This window comes from Pygocentrus nattereri, chromosome 10 (assembly GCF_015220715.1).
Source record: "Pygocentrus nattereri isolate fPygNat1 chromosome 10, fPygNat1.pri, whole genome shotgun sequence".
NCBI classification, from domain to species: Eukaryota; Metazoa; Chordata; class Actinopteri; order Characiformes; family Serrasalmidae; genus Pygocentrus; species Pygocentrus nattereri.
The window spans coordinates 12537914-12565910 of NC_051220.1; the positions used below are offsets into that span (position 1 = coordinate 12537914).

A 27997-nucleotide genomic window follows, 5' to 3' on the forward strand; every position below is an offset into this window, starting at 1 on the left:
TGCTTATTTTCTCCATTTAATACCAAATTCTAACAAAATATAAAAACTGGACTGTAATGACAACGGCATAAAATAAAGATACAGGAAAGAAAACATCTTCAGTTTAAAGCAAAACATCTTTCAACAAAAAAGCTTTGACAAGACACTGTTTCTCCATCCTCAACTAAACTGATCTAAACAGCAACAAAAAGAAAAACTACAGGCCTCGGACAAAATCAGCTTCCACACAAACGCCTTACTATGGAAACCCTTTTCTACTACTTAAAAAAAAAAAGCCAAAAAAACAAAACAAAAAAAAACTTACGCATCTCATGTTTTGCATAATTATGACTTCATATCTCATAGCTGTGGCTTAATATCTCACAATTATAGTTTACTTTCTCATTACCCTCTTATCTCTAAATTCTCATAAGAGATGGGGTCTTTAGTCATACATGAGATACAGAGTCATAAATATGAGATACTAAGTCAAAATTAGGAGACAGGATCTCTATTATGAGACATTATGTCATAAATAAGAGATACTAAGACAATTACAAGAGAAAATCTCATAATTATGAGATACCAAGTTATAATTATAGGAAATTTTCTCATTATTCCGACATACTACTTTTTCTTTTTTCCAGTGGCAGGACGTGCTTCCGTAGTTTTTTTGTCCTCAGCATCAAACTACGTTACACTCAAAGCACAACTCCAGCATTTATCAGTCAGCATCTACCCACTGACTGCTGGTACACGTGTGTATGAAGTAAACAGGTTTTCTAAGCTGAGGGAAACGTGTTGACGTTATTTTTCGTACGATGCAGATTCAGCAGAGATCACACTGTCCCTTTAATCAGGACTGAAACTCTGAAGTTCTGTTAGCGTTTCAGACAAAACTCCTTCAAGCAAGCAGGATGTCTGCAGGCATTCACAGCACTTTAATAGGATTTAATGGTCATTACTGCTGGATACAGACCCAACTGACCGCTCCCCTCTGTCCTCAGCGTAAACAGGCCATACAGACTGCACATACACAACCACTGTATACTGTTCTATATGTAGCTATTCTGTGTGTGCATACTCACTAATCTTGTTTGTATATGTGTACAGACCTCTGAATTCATTCTTGACCACAGTTAGAGCCAGACGTGGTCTCGTAACAAGAACATCTGGGGACAACCACGAGTAATTTTGGGCTTAAACGTGCTATTTAAGGTGGAAACCAACTGAGGGTGAAATTTCAAAACCAATCTAAAGCCTCCTAAAGGCGGAGCTCACTCTAGGGGGCGACAGTGAGCTTGTCAGCATTAGCCTAGTCCCAAAATATAGCCAAAGAAACTTGCCGATCATATGGGTGTTTTTAATTTGTTTATCTACAGAGGTTCAGATTATAAGCAACATTTACTCACATTTGAGCGTCTGAATAGTCTTTTTCCACTGTGTTGGTCAGACAGCTGTAAACAAAACCCTGCAACTGGAAGCAGGACACTCTAGAACCTCGTGGTCCTCCAGAACTCCAATTAAACAGTCATGTGTGCAGAGAACACATTAAAAATTGTTATAAGAAAACAGTCCTGTAACAATTTTGCTAGCTAGCTTGTTTTGCTTTCACTACTGATCACACTTGATGTTAAAAGAGCCGATCTTGAGGAATTCATAGGCAGAGTTTAGAGGGGGCGTGTCCTCGTTAGCGGCAAAATCCAGTACTAAAATTTAAACAAGCTGTCCCCCGATGTGTATTCTTGCTATGAGATCACAGCCAGCCCTGCAAGACTAGCCTGCTTTAGGAGCTCTAGGGCAAAGCTGTTTATATTTATGGGCAACATTGTTTGAAAAAAGCGTCACTTTCACTCGATAAACGACGTTCCACAGCTGATACATTTTGTTGTACAAATATAAACACTGCTGCATCCAAGTGTATTCTAAAATGACATCACCTGAACTTCAACATGGTTATATACCAACCCCAGCTTCTCAAACTGCAACCCAGCACTGCCAAAGCCTCTAAACTACCACAGTTGACAGAACCTGTGGCGCATTTCGGTTAAGTCTTATGATGTCACATGTAGCAGTGATCATATTTTAGCTCCTTAATGAACCTCATAATTCAGAGTGTCCAGAGAGATACATGTGGCAAAAAGTATCAGGTCTAGAACATGTTTACTAAACGGCATGATAGCAACAGTTAACAAAACCTTCTTTTCCAGTTCAGACTCAAGAGTTTCTAATATTAGCATGATGGCGAGTACTGAACAACATCTGTACTGTGTGTTTAAATGTGTAGTGTGCATGTTCCTCATGAAATTCCCTTGCTGTGCCATAAAAGGAGAGAAATGTCCTCTAATCTGTATAAAGGTCACTGGGAATCTTCTTGCAAAAATCTTGGATGTTTTCCAGGAAATTCCCAGAAGGAAGTTGAGTGGGGAGCTTCCCTTAAACGACAGCTTCTACTTGGAGATCAGTAATGACTGAACATGCACATATATATATAAATTTCTTGATGAATGGCGCAACATAAAGTGTAAGGTTTTGGGAATGACAGAAACACGTTACACAGGACAGTGCAAAAGATTTAGGTACCTGTGAGCTGTTGACGTCAAGTGTTGATTTGCCACAAGTCATGTGTTTAACCATTTACTGCCCTCTTCTGGAGGAAGCTCAGAAATAACTGTAGTTCCAATACATGATTTATCCAGTCAACACCTTTGATGTGTTGCTGACAGAATTTAATAAATCTCTGCGATGTATGGAGGCGTCCAGGAGAAATCTGGAATCAAACTTTGCTTTTTTTACCAGCTCACAAACTAATTTTTGAAAACAAGAAATTCAAAACAAATTAACTGCCCTGATAAATGTTTGAAACTGACCGGCACCTCAGACGTTTACATAGTACTGTGTGTGTATGTATCTGTATTTGTATGTTAGCTGAGGACTGTGTGTGTGTGAGTCTGAACAGTAAGTCAGAGCTGTAGTTCAGGTTCAGTGCTGACAGAGTCTGCTTTCTGGAGGTGATCAGTGGACGTATCTGTGCAGTTGTATGGTTTGTTTAAACGCTAGGCGATGGCTGCGTGTTGGCTGTGTTTGTGTTTTGTCTGGGCAGTGTGTACATGGCTCCCAGGAACTGGTCAGCAATTCGGCCGGCCTCTCTCAGTCCACTCAGCAGGGCCCCGTGCACCGTGGCTGGGTAGTTCCGGATTGTGTGTTCTCCGGCGAAGAAGAGACGAGGAACCGGCTGCAAAACATACAAACGTAAAATTAGACTGAAAACATGAAGAAGGTTCCACGCTGGATCCAAAAGCAATCTTTCTGTTGCTAGCCACCTTTGTGCTAAATAGTTTTGTGTTAGATGGCTTTTTTGTGCTAGCTATTTGAATTTGTGAGCTATTTTCTGTGATACTTATGTATTTGTAAGCTACTGTTGTGCTAGACAGCTATTTATGTTTTAGCTAGCTATTTTTGTGCTAGCTATTTGTGTGTTAGCCAACTATTTTTTTGCACACTAGCTATTTTGTGCTAGGGATTTGTATGAGCTTGCTTTGCTATGTGTGCTAAAGTATTATGTGTAATGTAAGCCTACAAGACTAAAGCATGTGCCGTCGCTGTAGTTAGCTAGCCAATGTAACCCAACTTAATGCCTCTGATAAACGGCATCACAACAAAAAAGACGGCTACATCCATCAATTTTCAACCTTTCAGGATAATTCACTTTCTTCATCTAGTGTAATTCATTACATTGTCCTACATGTATTTCACTGAAGTAACCAGAACATAATAGTTTAAACAAGAAATATACTGTAGGCCAAAAACCTTTCATAAACTTATCACAAACGTTTCTGTATTTAACTTCTATAATATAAACAATTTCACTGTCAATATGTTAATCCGAATAAAGTGTCGATGTCTCACCTGTGAAGCTCCAGGTATAGCAGGTCCAGGTGTGATCGGCTGGGCCATGAGGTCATAGTCGTTTCCAGAGGAGCCGGCCGCCACGTATGAATATGACCCACGGGCCCAGGGGTCAGCCCGCCAGCGCGTAACCACCGTCTCCTTTGGCTGCCGTGGCAACACATACCATCAATCAGACTGACGTTAGTGTTGGAGAAGAGCTAAGGCCGATGTGTGTGTGTGTGTGTGTGTGTGTGTGTGTGGACTCTCTCTCTGCTGAAGGTCAGATATGAGCACTAACACAATTCACAATATAACTTGTTCATCAAAGTTTGTCCATCAAACACATAACTCAAACTCTATGATTATATGGCAGCTGTACAGACAGAACACAAAACATGATCACAGACCAATGTAAAATACATTTAAATATATGGAAAGTACTTCTTTAACAGAGCTAAGCTGTTGTAGGCCAAATGGGCAGAGCTAAACTGCTGTAGGCTGCATGGGAGGGACTAAAGTGCTGTAGGACGAATGGGTGGGGCTAAACTGCTGTAGGACAAACTGCTGTAGGATAGATGGGTGGAGCTAAACTGCCATAGGACGAATGCGTGAGACAAAGTAAGTTTGTTTCTGTCACCTCAGGAAACGAGGACTGTACGTACTTTATAAATTTGAGAAAAATTCAGTTTTTAACGATACAGGTTTTCCCATAAGAAAGAGAGAGACTATTCTGATGAACAGGTTGCACCCTGGAGGGACAGGTATGAGCTCACCTGAGGGACTGCGCTGCTACCAAAAATGCCCTTCAGGATCGCTAAGCAACGGCCCACAATGACATCGTCACTGATGTTCTCCATAATGCCAGCAGCTTCTCCTGCCATCAGGGCCAGCAGGATGGGGGCTGGACAGGGACATAAAACGCCACAAATCAGCATCTCACATACCCTCTCAACCCAGGAGCAGGCTTACACGCTTACAGTTTCGCTTCATTGATCTACACTGATTGATCACAGACTGTAATTGATTACTGGTCTCCTAAAGTCAATACGCCTTAATATGTCTCTACTTATATTCTGTTAAATTATTTAATAGCTCGTAGATCAAGTTGAGCAATTGTGTGAAAAGTGCAGATTCTGAACTTTCCGTTTATATCATATTAGTGTAATAACAGGGGAAGATCATTTTATGATCATTTTAAATGTTCCATGTACAGTCTTATTGCAAAAAGAAGAAAAAAGAAAGAACAAAGATAAAAACCCAAATTCCCCAAATAGAGAATGGAAACTGAATATAAATGTAATTTATTACATAAATATCTGTGTTAATAATAACAACATGATAACGTAACTACATTAGTATAACAACATAAACTGAACATACAACAAAATGACAACAATAATTCTAGACTAAAGGAGAACACTGACCTTTGTAGAGGTTCCAGAAAAGGAACAGTTCTCCGCGGCTGGCTGTAGTGCTCCCCACATGACCAAACAGATTCACACTGGGGTCCCAGAACACGCGGTCAAAACACAGCACCACCTGCAAGAATGGAGGACACAAGGAATCAGTGGACCACGTAACAAGAACCACATCTACAGGAAGGGCTCTGAGCATGAACTCTACATACTGAAGACTGCAGCTGAGCCGATGATGTGATTAATATTTTTAAGCCATTCAGTGATGTTTACATTCACTACGGCCTAGACACGAAAGTAGAAATCAGTAGTTATCTTCCTACATTAAACATACATCTACATAATGCTCTCTGTGCACTGGACAACTTTCTGGACCATGAAGGTTAGAATTTTTGTTTATTACTGTGCGCATTTTTAATGTTATTTGTAATTATTTTCAAAATTAGCATATGCAGTATTTTTCTGATTCTGACTCCAATGCACTAAACATTACACTCCAGATAAACACAGCCAACTGCACTGCATCACTACTGGAATGCAATGCAAGCCACGATGCAGCAGAAGCACTGCAGTACACTGCACCCCCTGCTGTCTGAGAGAGGAAACGCAGCAGCAGCAGCTTGCATAATACTGCAGCATTTTGCTGCAGCTGAGAGAGAGAGAGAGAGCGAATGCAAGAGCGAGTGAAAGAGAGAGAAATATAAAGAGAGATGATGGGTGTGGGGGGTGGTGTTCACTGAGGGTGCGTACGTGCACTCCCTCAGCTCAGCTCTGGGAAAAGGCAGCATGTTTCTATTTCAGGTAGAGGTAACCTTGGTGCAAGGACATTAAACCCTGTAACGCATTCGATTACTCTGTCAGGGCAGTGTGACGAGCACCGATATCACTACAACACACCACTTCACCGCATCGTCTGCACCACACAGACACAACCTGCATTATTAATACAGAACCAGACACAAATTAGCCGTCTAATTCTCTAGAGCCAGAGAATTCACCTGATGCAATATGAATTTATTTCAGTACGCCGCGTCAATAAAATTATGATTATTATAATCAAACATTTTCCATCATCTATAATGGATGTTTGAGATATTTTTGATAAAATGTTGCAGCCGTGTACCTCGAGAATAACAGTTCCTACTTCAGTACACTGGTTGGCGCTGTCTGTCTTACACTCTCTAAATGAGGAGGAGAGGAAGTCAGCCGTCCATTCACAGCAGCAAAATCCAGCTATTTACAGTTAATAGAGTTCACTCGCATTCAGATCTAGTGTTAGCCACTTTCAGTTAGCGACTGCTAGCTATTTTCAGTTAGCAGAGATAGCTACTTTCAGTTAAGAGTTTACTAGATTTAGCCACTTCCCGTTAGCAGAATTAGCTGGCATTGGCAAGAGCTACCATCAACTACTTTTAGGGTAGAATTTATGGGAGTAAAAATAAATGCTCAAAAACCACTTGTGTTCCTATTTTGTCTTTAATGTTTTGATTTTTTTATTTCGTTTATATGGGTTGAAATAAAGGCAACAACCTCTATAGTGCAGAACTAGTTCAGCTGCCTTACACTTTACAAATGTATATTCTGACTAAATCAGCATTAAAATCCATGTAATACTTAACGATATACAAATTACATAGACTCAAATCCAGATTTCTGTCCAGAAGAAAATCTTTAACAATGTAAAAGGTCTGCTTTTCTACAAGTTTTGCAGGCCAAACTACAGTGCTCGTTCACGCATACAGACCTTGTTGAGGTTTCCGAAGCCCATCCTCTGGATGGCGGATGTTTTCCACTCGGGCAGCGGAGGAACGAACTGCACAGCGGGCGGCTGCTGCTTCAGCACCCCCAATGGCAGAGTGCACAACACCGCATCACACTTGTAGATAAACGTCTGAGTGGTGGAGCGAGTGTTCACCGCTATCACCTCACAGCCTGAGAGAGAGAGAGAGAGAGAGAGAGAGAGAGAGAGAGAGAGAGAGAGAGAGAGAGAGAGAGAGAGAGCAAAAGAGACAGAGAGAGAGAAATTATTCCATGTAAAGTATTCAATTTGTTTTAATAGTTTATTCTCCCCTTTCCAGTTTCCTTCCAAAAACAGTCATTCAATTTTCCAACCTCTCTTTATTCTTTAAACAGGTTGTTTTTGTGAATGCACCTTTAAGACTGACACATGTAAATGGGTGGGGCCAAACTGCTGTAGCCATCATAGGCTAACCATGTTAACAACTTCACAACCAAGTTTAACAGTTTCTGCAGTTTATATACGGAATGAACGTTCTTGGGAATAAACGGCGTGCTTTCAAACATCTTTACTGCACAGCATTTTACTAACTCACCTGAGGACGTGTAGCGCACCTGCCGCACGGCTGTGTTGAGTTTGATGTCCAAACCTTCAGCCAGAGCCACAGGAACACAGGAGTAACCATTCCGCACAGTGAGATGACTTCCTGTAAACTCGAAATCATCATCCTACAGATAGGCAGGCAGGCAGACAGAAAGGTTAGGGGGAGCTAGAATCACAGGTGTTGTAAGAACCTATTATAGGGTGTGGTTATTAGAGAGGGATAATGTAAGTAACTGTTATTTAATAATAATAATAATAATAATAATAATAATAATAATAATAATAACAACAACAACAACAACAACAATAATAATAGCCCATTCTTTCATTATATTATGTTAATGTTCTATTTTTAAATTATATACTAAGGCCAATAAAATACGTCACATTTATCTGATTACCCAACCAAAAAAGTTAACAAAATCAGATTATGTATTTAACTCCACAAAGGACAAAATATGACATCATTGAGTAAATTAAAACCTGCAAAATAAAAAATTTAGGAGTCAATTCAATGCTGTGTTAAATCAAAAATGTTAACCTTATATTAGCATGTTAACATTGGCCCTCATTTTCCAGTATCTTCCTATGTTCTGAGAAAGGTCCTAAGAAAAAGTCTACGTCAGATTCATGACGTGTTCCTAAAGCGCAGAATTGTTTACACCTTTGTGCTTCTGAGTGTGTCTAGATTCTGTACCTGGTCCCAGTGTTTGAGGGAGAGAGTAGAAAGAGGAGTGGCGTTAGCAAACTCCAGATTAGCGAAGTGCCAGTCCAATATCTGTCTATCTCTGGAGGACAGATACACATCACTGGAGAGGGAGAGAGAGAGAAGGAGGGAGAGGGAGAGAGAGAGAGAGAAGGAGGGAGAGGGAGGGAGAGGGAGAGAGAGAGAAGGAGGGAGCGGGAGAGAGAGAGATAAGAACACAGACATTGCAACATCAAGCCACACAAAGCCCTTACCTGTTTAAGAGTAGCTACGTATGTGTGTTCACGACCAAAAGCACACTATATTGCCAAAAGCATTCACTCGTTCACACACATATGAACTTGAGTGACATTCCATAAGGTTTAATATGATGTCGGCCCACCCATTGCAGCTATAACAGCTTTAACTCTTCTGGGAAGGCTTTCCTCAAGGTTTAGGAGTGTGTTTATGGGATTTTTTTGACCACTGTTCCAGAAGCACCTTTGTGAGGTCAGACACTGATATTGGACGAGAAGGCCTAGCTTGCAGTCTTCGCTCTAATTCATCCCAAAGGTGTTCTATTGGGTTGAGGTTAGGACTCTATACAGGCCAGTCAAGTTCTTCCACACCAAACTCACTCATCCATGTGTTTATGGACCTTGATTTGTGCACTGGTGCGCCATCATGTTGGAAAAGGAAGGGGTCATCCCCTAACTGTTCCCATAAAGTTGGGAGCATGAAATTACCCAAAATCTCTTGGTCTGCTGAAGCATTAAGAGTTCCTTTCACTGGAACTAAGGGGCCAAGCCCAACTCCTGAAAACCAACCCCCACACCATAATTCCCCCTCCACCAAACTTTATACTTGGCACAATGCAATCAGACAAGTACCGTTCTGCTGGCAACTGCCAAACCCAGACTTGTCCATTGGATTGCCAGACAGAGAAGCTTGATTCATCACTTCAGAGAACACGTCTCCACTGCTCTAGAGTCCAGTGACAGCGCTTTACACCACTGCATTCGACGCTTTGCATTGCACTTGGTTATGTAAGGCTTGGATGCAGCTGCTCGTCCTTGAAAACCCATTCCATGAAGCTCTCTCTACGCTCTTCTTGAGCTAATCTGAAGGCCACATGAAGTTTGGAGGTCTGTAGTGAATGATTTTGCAGAAAGGTGGTGACCTCTATGCGCAACTACTTTTGGCAATATAGTGTATGTGGACACCCCTGCGAGTTCAGGTGTTTTAGCCTCACCTTTTGATAACAGGTGTATAAAATCAAGCACACAGCTGTCTTAATATAAACACTGGCAGCAGGATTGTACTAAAGTAGTGATTTTAAACATGTCAGTTTGAGAAATTTCTGCCCCGTCAACTGTAAATACTATTACAGTGAAATGCAAGCATCTAGGAACAAAACCAGCTCAGTCATTAAGTGGTAGACCATGCATACACAGCAGCCCTGCTCTGTGAGTTATGTAAAAATCTCTCACCTCCTACTGAATAGCTCATTAAAGAGCATCAAATGGCCTCTGGAAGCAACATCAGCACAAAAACTATATGGCAGAAGTTTAATGAAATAGGTCTCCATGGCCAAACAGCTGCACACAAGCCTAAGATGTAGTAGGAGTGGTGTAAAGCAGGTCGCCACTGGACTCTGGAGCAGTGAAAACGTTCTCTGGAGTGATGAATCATGCTTCTCTATCTGACAGTCTGCTGGATGAATCTGGGTTTGGTGGATGTCAGGAAAACATTATCTACTGGAATGTACAGTGTCAAAAGTAAAATTTGGTAGAGAAGGGATAATGAGCTGGGGCAGATTTTCAGGGTTTTCAGGGCTCCCCTTAGTTCCAGTGAAGGGTAACGTTAATGCTACTGCATTCAAACATATTTTACACAATTATCTGCTTCCAGCTTTGCGTCAGCAGTTTGCAGAAGAGCCTTTCCTGTTACAGCATGACTGAGACACTGTGCACAAAGAAAGCGCCATAAACACATGGTTTGAGAAGTTTGGTGTGAAGGAACTCCAGTGGCCTACACAGAGACCCGACCTCAACCTCACTGAGCACCAGGAACATAGACTGTGAGCCAAACCCTCTCGTCCAACATCAGTGTCCGACCTCACAAATGCTCTTTTGACTGAATGGGCACAAATTCCCACAGACACACTCCAAAATCTTGTAGAAAGCTTCCCAGAAGATTGGCGGCGCCTGTCATAGCCACAAAGAGGGGCAACTTCATTAATGCCTGTGGTTTTAGAATGGGACTTCCAACAAACTCAAACAGGCATGAATGTTGGCTGTCCACATGCTTTTGACCAGATAGTGTAAGTCTGTCTGTAGGTATGCACCTGGGTGGATTTGCTTCCAGCTCCTGCAGTCTCTCCTCCAGTTTGGCCTGCTGCTCAGCCAGCACATCATACTCCTACAAAACAGACAAGCTTTTCAACTCCACATAAATAAAACAGAACAACCCTGATTGATTATACAATATCACGCTCATCACTATGTCTAGTGTTGTTCAATACATGCTGCTTAAGTGTCTATAAAGCACAGTTTAAAGCAGGAGTAAAGCCAGAAGCACACTACACGATATGAAGACCAGTTTTAACCCCAAATTGACATCCAATTTTCAAGGAAAAGCAACTTTCCATGTCAGGAGCTTCATGGATGTGGATGTTTTGAATAAAAATCAAATCAATCTACAGCTTTTAGACCTGCTGCAGATCTGGAGTGACTAGAGGCCTCAATCATGTTTGATTTTTACGTCTGAAAATGCTCACGAGTCCGGCAGTGTGGCTTAAAACAAGCCTTCCACACTTTAAGGTCAGACAGTGCAAGGGAAGAGAGCTAATGCTGTACTTTAAATTTAGCCATTCTAATGATTATTAATGACTTAAATATGCGCTTAAAACAGGTCTGGAGGAGTGCAAAGCATGAGGACACTTCAGCAGCATTTAGATCTAAACTTCCTTCAGTTCAGATTCATTGTGTTTAATCGGTTTGTGGGTTTTAAACTGAGACTGCTGCTGCCAAAATAAATAAAATAGTAAAATCCCCCACAATAGGAAACGAGGTGAAAGAAAGACTAAAATAGTTTAAATGAGCTCCATTAGGACTTCAGAAAACCTGTGCATGTGTTGAACTAATGGGTCTCTTTGCTGATTAAATCTGCAACATTAGCATATTAGCCACAGGCTGCTTTATTTTCTCAACTCAGCAGTGCCTGGGGAGCACAGCTGGGCCTGACCCACATGAAAATTATGTGGCTGATACCAATTGAAGAACTTAAAATTCTAATAGAGCTGTATATTCATATTTTGTGATGTTATACCCCAAGAGCTGTAGCTAAACAATGTTCTGCTGCCTGATGTCTTAATTGCCACACTTCTTAAAAATTAAATAAACAAACAACTGGGGGACAGAGCTACCCACAATTACCTCTTATTTTTAATTGTTATTCTTCTTACCACGGTTTTTGTGGTATATTGTGATATATTGTGATGCCCAATGTGAGGTTTGGATACATTTTACATGTTTGGTATCTTGACCATGGGGGGTGTTCTGTGTTCTGATTTTCCTCAGAGGGGCTAATTGTGGGTTCTACAGTATCACTGCTGTCTAACACAGGGATCTTAGCCCATTAGCGAGCTTCAAACTGATCTTCAAATATTTACAATTTATCAAAAAAAATCCAGCCTGCAGTTGACTTTTTATATTTTTTCTGCAGCTAAATATTTCCAATGGTAAATCTGCTTCAACCACCACTGACACTGCATCTAGTTCCCCAACTTAAGCTCTTTAAAATGAGCTCAAACTGATGATTATGGTGTTAAAAGCTGCACACTGACTGTAATTTTGCTATAACTAACTCAATTATTATTGTAATTTGAGCAAAAGTCATATCTGCCTCTGCCTTTGTGAATTCATTTTAGGACACAGCTGGAGATGCATATTATACAAAAACAGGAAATAAATGGGATTATGAAACTAATCCACTGAACATAGTACTCACATTCAGCAGAAACATCAACAGTGTCACAATAAGAGTCCCTATAATTCTTCTGTTAAAAATTTAATTGATTTAACTGAACACTAAACTGTGTATTAAACACTCTAAATATTTAAACTACAACTAGTACTTCTACTATTATTAAATGTTAAAATGACAGTTTTTTTAATTATTATTAGTGGTATTTGTGGCTTATGCCGACAAAAGCACTGCTAATAAACACTTAGATAGGCTTAAATGAGTGCATGTCAAAGTTGAAATTCTTTAAAAAATAAAATAAATAAGTAAATAAATGTGACACTTCTTACCAGCCTTTTTTCAACCCCACCACCCTCCTGTCATTTAGATGACCATCTCGCAAGTGGCGTCAGGTAATTTGAGTTCGAGACCCCTACTGTATAGTTGGAAGTGAACACCCAAACAGGAGCAGGATGTACAGTCCTGGGAAGTTTGCTTTAATCTGCGAGTCTGTGTGGGCATACCTTGCAGAGTGCAGTGAGGTCGCGGTGTTTGCTCTTGACAAGGAATTCTGCGGTGATGTCTCTGGGAGGCTTCACCTCACTGGCCTCCTTATACTGCTGATGGAGCTCCTTCACTTTCTCTTTAGCGGCCACCATCTAACAGAGAGAGAGAGAAACTGAAGTTGAAAAAATGCTGACATGCAGTTTGTTGTCATTGCATCATTTACTGTAAAACAATCATTCTGACAGACTGTAAATACACTACAGGACGTGTAGGGGCCGATATGCCTTCGGTTGTTTCATTTAAAAAAAAAAAAAAAACGCTCTATAATGATCATGTGACCCACACAGGCTAAGTGATAAATTTAGCAGCACCAGTCCAGCCTGGTTGGGTCTCAAAGGTGCAGGTACTCTATGGGTTTGGGCATCAGTTTCATAGTGTTATGTGTATTCTCAGTTCCTCCTGCTGTACCTTGCTGAGCAGCTCTTTGAGCTCCTCTTGAGTCTTTACGATTTTCTTCCAGTGTTCAATCTGTTCATCTTTCACATGTTTCTCCTGCAGCCTGGATACAAGCACAGTGCATCTCCATAAACAAAACACCTTGACAACACAAAAACATGTACACTGCTCAAAAAAATAAAGGGAACACTCAAATAAAACATCCTAGATCTGAATGAATGAAATATTCTCATTGAATACTTTGTTCTGTACAAAGTTGAATGTGCTGACAAAAAAAATCACACAAAAATCATCAATGGAAATCAAATTTATTAACCAACGGAGGCCTGGATTTGGAGTCACACACAAAATTAAAGTGGAAAAACACACGACAGGCTGATCCAACTTGTAATGTCCTTAAAACAAGTCAAAATGAGGCTCAGTATTGTGTGTGGCCTCCACGTGCCTGTATGACCTCCCTACAATGCCTGGGCATGCTCCTGATGAGGTGGCGGATGGTCTCCTGAGGGATCTCCTTCCAGACCTGGACTAAAGCATCTGCCAACTCCTGGACAGTCTGTGGTGCAACGTGGCGTTGGTGGATGGAGCGAGACATGATGTCCCAGATGTGCTCAATCGGATTCAGGTCTGGGGAACGGGCGGGTCAGTCCATAGCTTCAATGCCTTCATCTTGCAGGAACTGCTGACACACTCCAGCTACATGAGGTCTAGCGTTGTCCTGCATTAGGAGGAACCCAGGGCCAACCGCACCAGCATATGGTCTCACAAGGGGTCTGAGGATCTCATCTCGGTACGTAATGGCAGTCAGGCTACCTCTGGCGAGCACATGGAGGGCCGTGCGTCACTCCAAAGAAATACCACCCCACACCATTACTGACCCACTGCCAAACCGGTCATGCTGAAGGATGTTGCAGACAGCAGATCGCTCTCCACGGCGTCTCCAGACTCTGTCACGTCTGTCACATGTGCTCAGTGTGAACCTGCTTTTATCTGTGAAGAGCACAGGGCGCCAGTGGCGAATTTGCCAATCCTGGTGTTCTCTGGCAAATGCCAAGCGTCCTGCACGGTGTTGGGCTGTGAGCAGAACCCACATCTGTGGACGTCGGGCCCTCATACCATCCTCATGGAGTCGGTTTCTAACCGTTTGTACATGCACATTTGTGGCCTGCTGGAGGTCATTTTGCAGGGCTCTGGCAGTGCTCCTCCTGTTCCTCCTTGCACAAAGGTGGAGGTAGCGGTCCTGCTGCTGGGTTGTTGCCCTCCTATGGCCTCCTCCACGTCTCCTGGCGTACTGGCCTGCCTCCTGGTAGCGCCTCCAGCCTCTGGACACTACGCTGACAGACACAGCAAACCTTGCCACAGCTCGCATTGATGTGCCATCCTGGATGAGCTGCACTACCTGAGCCACTTGTGTGGGTTGTAGAGTCCGTCTCATGCTACCACGAGTGTGAAAGCACCACCAACATTCAAAAGTGACCAAAACATCAGCCAAAAAGTAGAAAGGTACTGAGAAGTGGTCTGTGGTCCCCACCTGCAGAACCACTCCTTTTGAGTGTGTCTTGCTAATTGCCAATAATTTCCACCTGTTGTCTATTCCATTTGCACAACAGCATGTGAAATTGATTGTCAATCAGTGTTGCTTCCTAAGTGGACAGTTGGAGCTATATTACCTGGAGCTATATTGTGTTGTTTAAGTGTTCCCTTTATTTTTTTAAGCAGTGTATATATCACTAGAACAGCTTTACAAGTAACAGATCAATAAAGCAATTATAATGAGGCATTCAAGCGAAACCATGATTGGCTCAGCTATTAGAATGAGTCAGTTAGCTGTAATTTACGCTGTTAAGTGGCTGAGTTATTAATAGAGTAAGTATGTGACTGGCTGTAATTGGCTGAATTATTAGTAAAGCAAGTCCGTGACTGGCTGTTACTGTCAGAAGTATTACCAGAGCAAGTCTGTGATTGGCTGTAATTGCACAAGTTATTACCAGAGCAAATCTGCGATTGGCTGTGACTGGCTGTAGTTATGACCAGTGCATCTGTGACCGGTCAGTGATTGGTTATGACTTGTCACTTACTGTATGACCACCTCCAGTGCCTGACCCAGAGAGACAGGTTTGTTATTGAGGAAGTTGAAGTCCAGTTGGTGGCTGAGGTAGGACGTGGCCTCCAGCAGTCTGTTAAACTCCTGCTCCACCATTTCATCCTTCTCCTTCGGAACCTACAAAAGCACAGACATACCACAGACCATAGGTTTCAACACACTTAACAGTCACTTAATACTTCAGGGTAATCTTAAGGCAAAATTTTAAGTGTTTCATGTAAAAGACACAGATGCTCCAAAACATATGAACACATGTGGGATAAAATTGTGTAGATTTGTTGTTTTCACTGCATTATTCCTTTAAAAATTATTTTACATTGGTTTGTTCAGGAAAATGATATCGGTCATACATCACCACTGCAAGCTACGTGATTTCTCTCAGCTGCACAAAATAAATTCACACCTAAAGAGTTTATAAGAACCTCTACTGAACATTTAAGACAAAAAAAACGTGTTTTTCCCCATTTAGACTGAAATAATAACGTAAATCAGTACTTACACTTGTGCATCGCTCTCCCTGTTAGAGAGAAAGAAAAGGTGTGAGACAGAGTGATGGAGAGAGAGAGAGAGAGAAAATTAACGCTTTACTACAGAACACAGTAGACAAAAACTATTTTCAATTTTACAACCAAGCATTTTTTCAGTTAGCAGAGTTCGCTAAAGTGAACTTTTCCCAGTTAGAAGGATTAGCTAATGTCACCTTCAGTTAGCAGAGTTAGCTAGTGTTGCCAAAACATGTGTATTCTTTCATGTATTATAAGAAACTCATCATTTTTATATATATTGTTTTCAGTTGTAGCTCACAATTTCTGTGTTTAACACCAAAATCAGCCTTTTGTATTTTTCAAGGTTACATCAATAAGTGTGTGTACTTACAGCCTGGCCATTAGCCTCATAAAGTGGGCACTTCTGTTTGATTTTGGCCAACTCCATATTCACCTGCTTACTGACAACAGCCATGGGGTTACCACCTGAGAGAGCGAGAGAGAGATTGAATGAGAATGTCTCAGCTGGTAAACTGCACCCTCTGCTGGTGAGAAGACATTTTAAACCCTAATTAGCAAGCAAGCAAAATCACAATAATTAATAATTAAATAATTATCAAATTAATAATAATAATAAAAAAAAATTACAGGCCCATTTACTCCTGTATCTGTACCACTGATGGAGTTTGTGTACGTGTGTTACTACATTACTACTTGCTGGCTGAGTTAAATATATTGTAGAATTAGACAACAGAGCAGAGTAAGAGAACACAATGACAACAAACACTAAAAATGCATTCTAAACAATTATACTTATTTTTTCTAGTATTATTATTCTTTTATTGAAATAATTAATTGAAATAAAGCTTAAATCATACTAAACATGCACAACAAATAATCACATTAAACAAATTTACAAAATTGTCTTTAGTCATATTGCCTGTTTCTCTTGGTAAATTATTTTTTTGGGGAAATAAACATCAAACTTTGATGAAATCTATGTTTTAATATATTACAATAATAATTATGATGATACAGTGAACTCACTATGCTTTACATTAATGAGGAGCTTCTACATCAAATGACTCACAGCCTTATCGTAGTATTATCTGTACTATTGTGGACAAACATTAAAGCTGTGAGGTGACCGACAGGTCTGTGGTTAGACAGACAGTCCAGTCTCTGTAGAAGAGAACAGGGCCTTAAGACCATCAAAAACAGCTCTTCTGGACTTCAATAACACAGAAAGAGTGAATGTAGAGGTCAGTCTCACCCAGGCCGGTCACCACCATCGCCCCCAGGTCTGCTACATAATTCCCTTTACGGAAGGTGGCCACTCTTCCTCCAACACGGTCCTGCCGACAAAAAATAAAAATTAAAAAATTTAAAAAATAAAAACCTTTGTATGATCCATACAGTCATTCTGGTAGACTGTAATACACTACAGGAAGTTTAGGGGGCAATATGACTTCTATTGCTTCATTTAAAAAGTGCTCTATAATGTTCATATGATTCACACATTCATTCTGACTGTAATACCGAACTCACTCTGGACTCCAGCACAGTGACGTCCATGCCAAAACTCTGCAGTTGCCTTGCAGCTGCCAGACCAGACACACCTGCACCAATCACAATCACCTTCCCTGTCTTCTTACCTACAGACACAAACAGGTCAGAAGAAATGCTCCACCAGTTGCATACGATACCAGAGCAGTGATACAAAAAAAAGAAGAAGAAGAAAAAAAAAAAAAATACATTGCAGATTTTTGGGCTCTACTGCAACAAATTAAAATCAGCTTATAATGTTCCAAAAACACAATATTTTCCTCATACAGTTCATTTCTATTCCCACTCTCTGCATCCTCTGTCTTTAACCCCCGCCTCCTAATGAACCCAGTGTGCTCTGAGTGGTCAGCTTTCCCACTCTCTTCCAGGAAAAAAAAAACAGAAAAGCATGATAGACTCCCTTAAAAGTTTTGTGACATGATAAATATTAACATTACGTATTGCAATGTTTTGTGAACACTTGCATTATCTAATAAGGTTAATGCTTTAATGAGCTTCATTATTTTAGCACTGTTAATTGAGAACAGAATTATAAAAATAATGTGCAATATTATCTCAAATTTACATATTTAGAAGACAATCTAAAATCTATAACATAGTTTCTAAAGAATAAAAAGAAAACATTTAGGCTGTTTTTGCCAGATTTTTCCATCATCAATATTCCATATAAACTCAGAAGACATGTAGGTTCACTGGTGGTTTTGGATAGTAAATAAAATGTCTATATTTGTATTGTAGTCATGGTTCATATCACCACCACTGTAAAGACATCTGAACCATTTCACACAAAACCAGTCTGAATGACACTGGACTTCATCTACTGGTGAACTCTCCTTTTAAAAACAGTACTCACTGGGTAGAGGTTTGACCCGTTTGTAGATGCCAAAGTTGATGAGGCCGTGTCTCTCCAGGTAACTGTGGATTCTGTGCACCAGGACAGCATCACCTGAGATAATAAACACAAACAGTCGACTCCCAGGTGCAAAATAAAACCACACAACAGGAATTTACAGGATTTTTTCATATTCCTGTGCAAAGTACTTTTAAATTTAATACCTAAAATAACATTTGCTATATAACTGATTATTATATTGTCCTTTTAAAGGAAAACTGATTTTTTTAATGAAAGATTCTGATGCAAGTAAACATTGTTCCAATTGTTCAGTCCATACATGGAAGCGAAGCTGAAAATGATGTGTTATTAAATGCAGTGTCTTTAGATATTGTATTCTATTCAGCTTAAAGCAGTTCAGCTCCACCTATTCACACTGAAGTTATAAGGAGAGGTTCAGCCTGGACTACTTTTTGAATGAGGCAGTGAATCCAGAAAGAGCTTGTTTACTTAAAGACACAATAACAAAAACAGCTTGTTGAATTGTCAGATATAAAAAGAGATTTGAAAATAATAATGTAAAAATGATTTATGAATTAACTCAATGTGCATGTGTAGGGTTAAACTGCTGTAGGTTGTACAGGCAGGGCTAAACTGCTGTAGGCCGAATGCGTGAGGTTGAACTGTTGTATTTCTGTGATATGGGTGGTTTCGAAAATATATGCATGTGTGAATGCACTGACTGTTGTACGGAGCCTCCAGCTGCTGAACCGTGGACTCGAAGGTAAGTTGGATTTTCGGGTTATCTAACCACAGCTGGAGCTAAAAACCCACACAATGGAAAATAAATCATTTAAAAAATATTTGTACATTGTATATTGTGTATACATATGTATATTGGTACATTAGTAAAGCTCTCGGATGAACGCAGGCCATGTCTCACCGTGCGGTTCCTGATGTATAGGAAAACCTTCTGTGTCTGCTGCGGCCCGTTGATGATGTCAGGAAAACAAGCTGCTTCCTGTGATGTCATCCGGTCGTGTGGGAGGCGGCTCTGGAAAGCTGCCCCCTCTAAACCTGAAAACAGTGGTCAGGTTAGCAGGCATGTGAGCGGAAATGCAAACAGACAGATGAAAATTAGAGCCGACTGATGAATCAGCATGCTGATGTGAGTTAGCTGCAGATAAAGCTATGAGTGAGAAATAACAACTGAGAAAATAACTATTTAAAATGAAACAGAGAGGTGGAAGTTCCTTCAACCATGTTATGAATGTTGTAGCTACATAGTTTGTCGATCTGGGGGTGCTCTGCAACTTCGCCACAGGCAGCACACGAACGCCACGAATCGCAACGATCAGCTGACCAAAACAGAGTAAAGCAGAGTAACGTTACCCCACAAAATAGTTTTCATGCTGTTAAATACATTACTTTAATAATAAAAAAATATCCCCATCACTCCTCCGTTCAACCCATCACAATTAGCCTACGTTTAGCATTACATTAGTTGGGTGGTGAAGGCAAAGCTTTCGACAAACCTAACTGCAGATATATTTATGAAACATGCATCAGCTCTAGCAAGTAAACAAACAACGGTCCTGTCTTTTCTCTCCAGCTCATCACTTCTAAAAACTCTGGCAGCATAGCTTACAACAACTTATAACGCTGCGGCGAGCATTAGGTTACCCACAAAACTAGCTTGTGATGTGTTTATCAGTGGAAAATAACTAACGCAGATGAGCGGTTAAACAATAGCGCTTAGCTTATTCTGCTTAAATGATGAAGCTTATTTGAATTTTCCCGTTCCACCTTAAAGGGTGTAGCAGTTACAGCAGCAGCTTCAAGCACCAAAACATAACTGCTGCACCATTTAAGGTGGAATGTGAGAATTCAGACAAGCTGGCAAATACAGCCTTGTGCCTAAATGATCTGTCGTTACAGTCGGTGTATTAGAAATAATTAAATCAGAGGGAATACGTAAATAAACATGAGCTGAACGAGTAACTAGCATGACTTAGTGCCACAACACACACTACATGTTTGGCTACCGTTAGCACACAGAGAGCACTGATATGCTCTGAGACATTCGCGCCTCAAAAAGGAGCTCTGGTATGGTTATGAGTAACACGCCATGTTCAGATGCTCCAGATAATAGGACAGATGTTCATGTGTACTTTAAGTGACACTTTTTAATCCCACAAACGGGGAAATTTCACCACTGCATTTAGCCCATCCGTGAAGTGAAACACCACATTCACACTAGTGAGCAGACTTGCCCGGAGCGGTGGGCAGCCCTATCCACGGTGCCCGGGGAGTGTTAGGTGTCTTGCACAAGGACCCCTCAGTCATGGACTGTCGGTGCTGGGGATCAAACCAGCAACCTTCCGGTCACAGGGCCAGTTCCCTAACCTCCAGCCCACTACCTGTATTTGTTATTCTACAGTGTGAAACGTTGCAAGTTTATTTTCAAACTGCAGAATCTCCAATGATCTACTCATGTATTTCTGAAGAAAAAAAAACGAGTATCCGCTTATCTTGGATATATCGAACTTTTAAATACTCAGATATCGAAATCAGTATCTTAGAAATCCTATTTCAGTCGGGCTCCAGTCAGAATGCAAGAGAACTGACAAGCGGACAGGAGAGCGAGTGGCAAGGTGACCAGGACGGTGAATGAACATGACCAGTTTTGCAAGACAAATAAACTGCACACATGCTGTATACAAATACACTGCAACTACTGCATGTTTTGCCCAGTTTGAGTTTGGGTTTCTCGATAGAATCTAAAGAGACAAATGCAGAAACATAGAACCAAGATTTTGAAGCTATAGTCAGGTTTATTAGTGATTACTGAACAACTTCACACTGCTTGGGGCAAGTTAGCACCACGCTGACTTGTGGGGTATAAGCTTCCAATGCTTGTTAGCTACATGAGGCTCATCAGAGTAAACTAGGGCAAAGTGTGTAAATTAGATTTTTCACCAAACTTTCCCTTTAAACTCTGTGTGTGCACAAGCAGCCCTGACCTGATGGTTCATCTGGTTCGCTGTCATTTTCCTCCTCCACCGGTGGAGCGGGTGGGGGCAGCACCTGCTTTCGTTCTTTCTCTGCTTTAGCGTTTCTCTCCTCCTCTGAGTAATACTCGTCCTCCGACAGGTTAGCCAGGCTTTCGTCCATCTCTCTGTACTCCACCTGCAGCAAGAGGCGCAATAAACACTCCATTACAACCACACTCTCACTGCAGGGAACAACAGACCCTCTTTAAACACAGACCAACAAGGGAAGTCTATCAGTGAGGGCTCCAACAGGGGAGAGGCTCCATCAGTGAGGGCTCCAACAAGGTAAGACTGTATAAGTGAGGGCTCTAATGGGGGAAGGTTCTATCAGTGTAGGCTCTAACAGGGGAAGGTTCTATCAGTGAAGGCTCTAACAGGGGAAGGTTCTATCAGTAGCCACTTTCACATGCAGCCTGATAATCCGTTAATAATCCGACTAACAGCTCAATCGGAATAGAATACATCCATGTAAACACCTCAACTGGAATAGACTACTGCGATTGAGGCCATTCGGAATATTTATAATTTATATCCGATTGAACAAGGTGGGTAAACCTCTAAATAATGTGTTAAATAGAAGAATAATAGCCGTGTAAATGCCTGAATCCGATTACATTCCAAACAGAAGGTGTAAGAATGTTCTGCGCATGTGCGTCGCGTCATAGCGAAACATTCAACATGGCGGAGCAGAAACTGGTCTGCAGAGGAGCTTTATGCTTTGAGCTTTAAAAGACAGTGGTGGGACGGACATCCAGCTTATGTGTCTCACGACGTCTTCCTTTATAAGTACATGTGAAGGTCATTTTTCTGAGTTTGACATCAGTTTAAAGCAATTAAAATCACAAACGCACCAACTGGAAACTCATCTCAAGCTGACTGGACATCACGTGATGTTCGCTGTCATGGTAACGTTTACTCTAAGCGCTACTCCACGCATGTCTGTCATTTTGCATCGGATTACCTGTAGCGAGCATGTAAACGAATTCCCCATCAGATTGTTGAATAGAGTGAGCATATAAACACCTCAGACTGAATCTGTAATTCGATTGTATTCAATCGGACTGGCAAAAATCTTTTCATGTAAACACAGCCACTGAGGGCTCTAATAGGGGAAGGTTCTATCAGTGAGGGTTCTAAGGGGAAGGCTCTATGAGTGAAGGCTCTATCGAGGGAAGGCTCCATCAGTGAGGGCTCTATCGAGGGAAGGCTCCATCAGTGAGGGCTCTATCGAGGGAAGGCTCCATCAGTGAGGGCTCTATCGAGGGAAGGCTCCGTCAGTGAGGGCTCTATCGAGGGAAGGCTCCGTCAGTGAGGGCTCTATCGAGGGAAGGCTCCGGCAGGGAGGGCTCTATCGAGGGAAGGCTCCATCAGTGAGGGCTCTATCGAGGGAAGGCTCCATCAGTGAGGGCTCTATCGAGGGAAGGCTCCATCAGTGAGGGCCCTATCGAGGGAAGGCTCCATCAGTGAGGGCTCTATCGAAAGAAGGCTCCGTCAGTGAGGGCTCCATCAAGGGAAGGCTCCGTCAGGGAGGGCTCTATCGAGGGAAGGCTCCATCAGTGAGGGCTCCATCGAGGGAAGGCTCCATCAGTGAGGGCTCCATCGAGGGAAGGCTCCATCAGTGAGGGCTCTATCGAGGGAAGGCTCCATCAGTGAGGGCTCTATCGAGGGAAGGCTCCATCAGTGAGGGCTCTATCGAGGGAAGGCTCCATCAGTGAGGGCTCTATCGAGGGAAGGCTCCATCAGTGAGGGCTCTATCGAGGGAAGGCTCCATCAGTGAGGGCTCTATCGAGGGAAGGCTCCATCAGTGAGGGCTCTATCGAGGGAAGGCTCCATCAGTGAGGGCTCCATCGAGGGAAGGCTCCATCAGTGAGGGCTCTATCGAGGGAAGGCTCCATCAGTGAGGGCTCTATCGAGGGAAGGCTCCATCAGTGAGGGCTCTATCGAGGGAAGGCTCCATCAGTGAGGGCTCTATCGAGGGAAGGCTCCATCAGTGAGGGCTCTATCGAGGGAAGGCTCCATCAGTGAGGGCTCTATCGAGGGAAGGCTCCATCAGTGAGGGCTCTATCGAGGGAAGGCTCCATCAGTGAGGGCTCTATCGAGGGAAGGCTCCATCATTGAGGGTTCTATCGAGGGAAAGCTCCATCAGTGAGGGCTCTATCGAGGGAAGGCTCCATCAGTGAGGGCTCTATCGAGGGAAGGCTCCATCAGTGAGGGCTCTATCGAGGGAAGGCTCCATCAGAGAGGGCTCTATCGAGGGAAGGCTCCATCAGTGAGGGCTCTATCGAGGGAAGGCTCTTTCAGTGAGGGCTCTAACAGGGGAAGGTTCTATCAACGAGGGCTATAATGTGGGAAGGCTCCGTCAGGGAGGGCTCTATCGAGGGAAGGCTCCGTCAGGGAGGGCTCTATCGAGGGAGGGCTCCGTCAGGGAGGGCTCCATCGAGGGAAGGCTCCGTCAGGGAGGGCTCCATCGAGGGAAGGCTCCGTCAGGGAGGGCACCATCGAGGGAAGGCTCCGTCAGGGAGGGCTCCATCGAGGGAAGGCTCCGTCAGGGAGGGCTCTATCGAGGGAAGGCTCCATCAGTGAGGGCTTTACTGAGGGAAGGCTCCGTCAGGGAGGGCTCTATCGAGGGAAGGCTCCGTCAGGGAGGGCTCTATCGAGGGAAGGCTCCATCAATGAGGGCTCTATCGAGGGAAGGCTCCATCAATGAGGGCTCTATCGAAAGAAGGCTCCATCAGTGAGTGCTCTACCGAGGGAAGGCTCCATCAGTGAGGGCTCTACCGAGGGAAGGCTCCATCAGTGAGGGCTCTACCGAGGGAAGGCTCCATCAGTGAGGGCTCTACCGAGGGAAGGCTCCATCAGTGAGGGCTCTAACGGTGGAAGGCTCAATCAGTGAAGGGTCTAATGGGGGAAGGTTCTATCAGTGAAGGGTCTAACGGGGGGTGAAGTTCTTTCAGTGAGGACTCTACTGAGGGAAGGTTCTATAAGTAAGGGCTCTAACAGGGAAAGGCTCTATCAGTGAGGGCTCTAACACGTGAAGGTTTTATCAGTGAGGGCTCTAATTAAGGGAAGGCTCCATCAGTGACGGCTCTTTCAGTGAGGGCTCTAAAAGGGGAAGGTTCTTTCAGTGAGGACTCTACTGAGGGAAGGTTCTATAAGTAAGGGCTCTAACAGGGAAAGGCTCTATCAGTGAGGGCTCTAACACGTGAAGGTTTTATCAGTGAGGGCTCTAATTAAGGGAAGGCTCCATCAGTGACGGCTCTTTCAGTGAGGGCTCTAAAAGGGGAAGGTTCTTTCAGTGAGGACTCTACTGAGGGAAGGTTCTATAAGTAAGGGCTCTAACAGGGAAAGGCTCTATCAGTGAGGGCTCTAACACGTGAAGGTTTTATCAGTGAGGGCTTTAACAGGGGACGTTTTTATCAGTGAAGGGTCTAACGGAGGAAGGTTCTATCAGTAAGGGCTCTAATGGCGAGAAGGCTCTGATGGGGGACAATACTAATGAGGTGCTCACTTTGGCTCGTTTTCGGCGGCTGGTCCTTCGCCCTTCGGCGGTGTCCTGATCAACACCCCCTGGGCCAGGTGGGTGCGCAAGGGGTGGGCCGCCCCCCTCCCCACTTGGTGACGCCCTCTCCTTCTTCTTCACCTCTGCAGGGCCGGGGGCGGGGCCAGCAGGGCCAGGAGCGGAGCTAGCAGCAGCGTCCAGTGTACGATCAACTCCATTGCCGCCGGAGGAAGAGGAGGAGGAGGGGGCAGAGTCTTTCTTACTCGACAACATGATGGAGGAAGACAGTGGCCTCTCCTGGAACAACAAACAGATGAGGAGAAGAAGTAAGAGGTGGTGGGGAGCTCTAGAGCAGAAATGTACAAGAGAAAGAGGAAGGTGAAATGTGGTGCTGATCAGAGTCGTTTGGAGTCGACACAGGATGAACGGCAGCTGAAGGCACGTGTGCACCTGTCAATGGTCGGCGTGATGAACAGAAAGATGCTGTTTAATGCGCTAAGTGATGGAAAATTCATGCTGACATTTGCACAATACAGGAAACCATTACGTAATCGCCTAATCAAAATTATTTAAGGTATTTCAGATCACTTGATCTGTTAAATTTCACAGCCATCTTAAGCCACAACAAACAATGAGAACTGGGTGTGCTGTGCAGTCAAATAAATGTAAATAAAAGAAAACAGTAAATGCATTCACTGAGATATCAAGGGACTTACGAAAACAAAAGTTCAGACTTCTCACCTTGTGCTAACTTTGCTAACGTTTTCAGCATGTACACTAACAGAATGAGTGCTTATATTTTCACTCTGGTAAAGAATGTGTAGTTTTACTCGACTCGACATATAATTCTTCATTACTGTAGACATTTACATGAGAGTTGATGTGACAGTATAAAAAGTGATAGCTACAGTAAACACAGTGTAAATAAAGCCCTACTTGAGCTGGATTAGTTTTACATGTGCTATAATTTGAGTGATTTTGCGTCTGTTACTTCGTCTCTTTTACATATTTTTTTGTCGAGCACCACTTGCAATTAGTCTTAACAGATAAGGCCTGATTTCAAATAAAAGAAGAGGTTAATTCACTGGGAGAGTTCATACAGATCACAGTTGGCTAACAGCTGTTGAATTTCGACCATAATCTTTGATGTCTTTGTGTCTGACTGAATAAATTCCATTATTAAGACTGATTGAGGCTTTTCTCTTCGTCCCCCTTGCTGTGTAGCACCTGCTCTGCCCGTGACTGACTGTAATGAATGGAAACACCGGTTAATGACTGGCGTGATGAACAGAGAGATGCTGTTTTAATGCGCTGAGAGATGTTGAATGGTGGTAAATTCACGTCGACTGCACATTACAGTAACCTTGTTTTGTTTTACCCATTTCTCGGTGCAGCGGGAAATATCCATTCACACACTGGGAGACAAAGGCAGAATCAGAAAACACACATAAGGGCCAGAAAAGAGGAAACAATATATTCACATCTATGATGGGTTTCTCTACACAATATAATGCAATATACAACAATACAGTGGAGAGAAAGCACATGACACAAAGTATGAACTTTGTGGATGAAGAAGAATTACACCATTTTAAATAACAGTTCAGATTTCTTTACAGTAGTGGTGATAGGAACCAGGGGTCACCATGACTACAACACAAATATAGCATAGCATTATATAAAAATAAACATTTTATGTACTATCCAAAATCACCAGTGAACCTACACATATCTTCTGAGTTTTATATAGAATGTTGATGATGGATAATAGTGATGAAAAATATCTGAAATAATAAGTTTTCTTTGGGGACTATTTTGTCTCCCTGCATCTATCCCTCCACCGTGAATGTATTTTAAGGATAAAATCTTCTAAAAACTGTGCTAAAACAATGTCTCAGACATCAGGCAGTGATTTCATAACCACTTCATGTAATAACTTTCTGTGAGGGAGCTTTTACAGGTGGACATCTGGTTCCTATCACCACCACTATGAACAACTCTGACTTGGTAAATTTCTATAGAATGAAATATTTCACACCAAATGACTCTGTTTGCATCTTAACTATTTTATTATGGAGAAAATTTTGAAAAATCGATGGAGCTCAACTTCAACACAAATAACACAATATATCCCACAGTAAGCACCACACAATAAATCAACCCAACACAGAACATAATCCGTGCTGCTGTTTTCACTGCATACAACATACAATACACATATAATAACATACGGTCCACATAATAACTCAATAGAGCAGACATTTAAGTCAGTAACAAAAACAAGAAGTTAAGCAGTTACACCCTGTCGCACCATTTAAAGTGGACCAGAAGCCTGCATAGACGCCAATATTAGGACAAAGCTGGCTCCTTTTTTCGAATTTTCCTGTTCTACCTTAAATTAATCAGCAGCTACATTCTGGCGCCTGAAGCGTAGACGCCAATATTAACCCAAGCTAAAGTCAGCTTCCTATTCGAATTTTCTCGTTCCACCTTAAATGGTGCAGCACTGGTCCGTAACTGCTGCACCATTTAAGGTAGAATTTCAAAATTCGAACAAGAAGCTGGCGAATACGGTGCCGGCTTCAGCTTCGTGATTTTTGTCTCGTCAATAAACACATTATAAGACACAATATAATCCGAAATAACCAACACACAACATCCTATTGTATTTCCATTATGTCTCTAAAGAGCCACCGCTAGCTTAGCCATGCGCTAACGCTAAGTTCCCTCAGCTACAGCGGCCGATTTTAAGCTAATATCCATTAAACCCGAGCCAGTTATCACTGCATAAGCCAGGCGTACCTTTACACAACCTCGCAGATGCTGCTTGTTGTTTATTTCGTTAAATAAATGTGTTTATTTGTTTACCTCTTTGGCTATCCTTCGGCACAAAGGAACCACAGCACAATGCGTGAGGCAGTGAGGGAGCAGCCAATCAGGTCACCGGGCTCGTGCGTGAATGGGCGGGATTTGGCTTTTGCCCAGAAGCGATTGGTCAAAATGCACGTCGATCAAATGTGTGGCCGGGAATTGGTAGTAAATGCAAAACGCTTAAACGTAATTGTAGTTTTATTTTAATCCGTATATTTTTTTGCTTTGGAAGCATTTTAAATGTTATTATAATTTTTACCAATTTTAAATATATATTATAAAATTGTAACATTTATAGTTGATAAATAGTTGATACATTAAAAAAAACCTGACTTGAATATTTATGA

At 42.3% G+C, this 27997-nt stretch overlaps 1 protein-coding gene across 4 annotated transcripts; it reads right to left on the bottom strand.

Moving 5' to 3' along the window:
- Positions 1 to 27700, bottom strand: kdm1a (lysine (K)-specific demethylase 1a). Of its 4 annotated transcripts, none has more exons than XM_017708857.1 (22): positions 27648 to 27700; positions 26158 to 26194; positions 24789 to 25076; positions 21251 to 21419; positions 19171 to 19304; positions 18971 to 19049; positions 18249 to 18341; positions 17378 to 17484; positions 17103 to 17184; positions 16221 to 16315; positions 15844 to 15861; positions 15319 to 15461; positions 13253 to 13343; positions 12802 to 12936; positions 10659 to 10732; positions 8324 to 8435; positions 7619 to 7751; positions 7030 to 7217; positions 5295 to 5409; positions 4644 to 4771; positions 3889 to 4035; positions 1 to 3214 (listed from the first exon to the last, which is right to left on the bottom strand). In XM_017708857.1, exons 2-22 carry the CDS (start codon positions 26185 to 26187, stop codon positions 3029 to 3031), a joined length of 2547 nt encoding a protein of 848 aa, XP_017564346.1. In that variant the 5' UTR covers positions 26188 to 26194; positions 27648 to 27700; the 3' UTR covers positions 1 to 3028. The 4 variants fall into 4 exon arrangements, with proteins under 4 accessions (XP_017564346.1, XP_017564345.1, XP_017564343.1 ...); XM_017708856.2 differs by having other exon boundaries at positions 19171 to 19298; positions 26143 to 26194; positions 27648 to 27670; XM_017708854.2 differs by having other exon boundaries at positions 26143 to 26194; positions 27648 to 27669.
- Between the last annotated feature and the right edge of the window lie 297 nt (positions 27701 to 27997).

Coding starts and splice junctions, on each gene's coding strand:
- kdm1a (XM_017708854.2), bottom strand. CDS start 26,187: ATGGATATTTCCCGCTGCACCGAGAAATGGGTAAAACAAAACAAG. Junction 10,733..12,801: donor ACCTCACTGCACTCTGCAAG/GTATGCCCACAC, acceptor TCTGTTTTGTAG/GAGTATGATGTGCTGGCTGA. Junction 7,752..8,323: donor CCCTCAAACACTGGGACCAG/GTACAGAATCTA, acceptor GCCTATCTGTAG/GATGATGATTTCGAGTTTAC.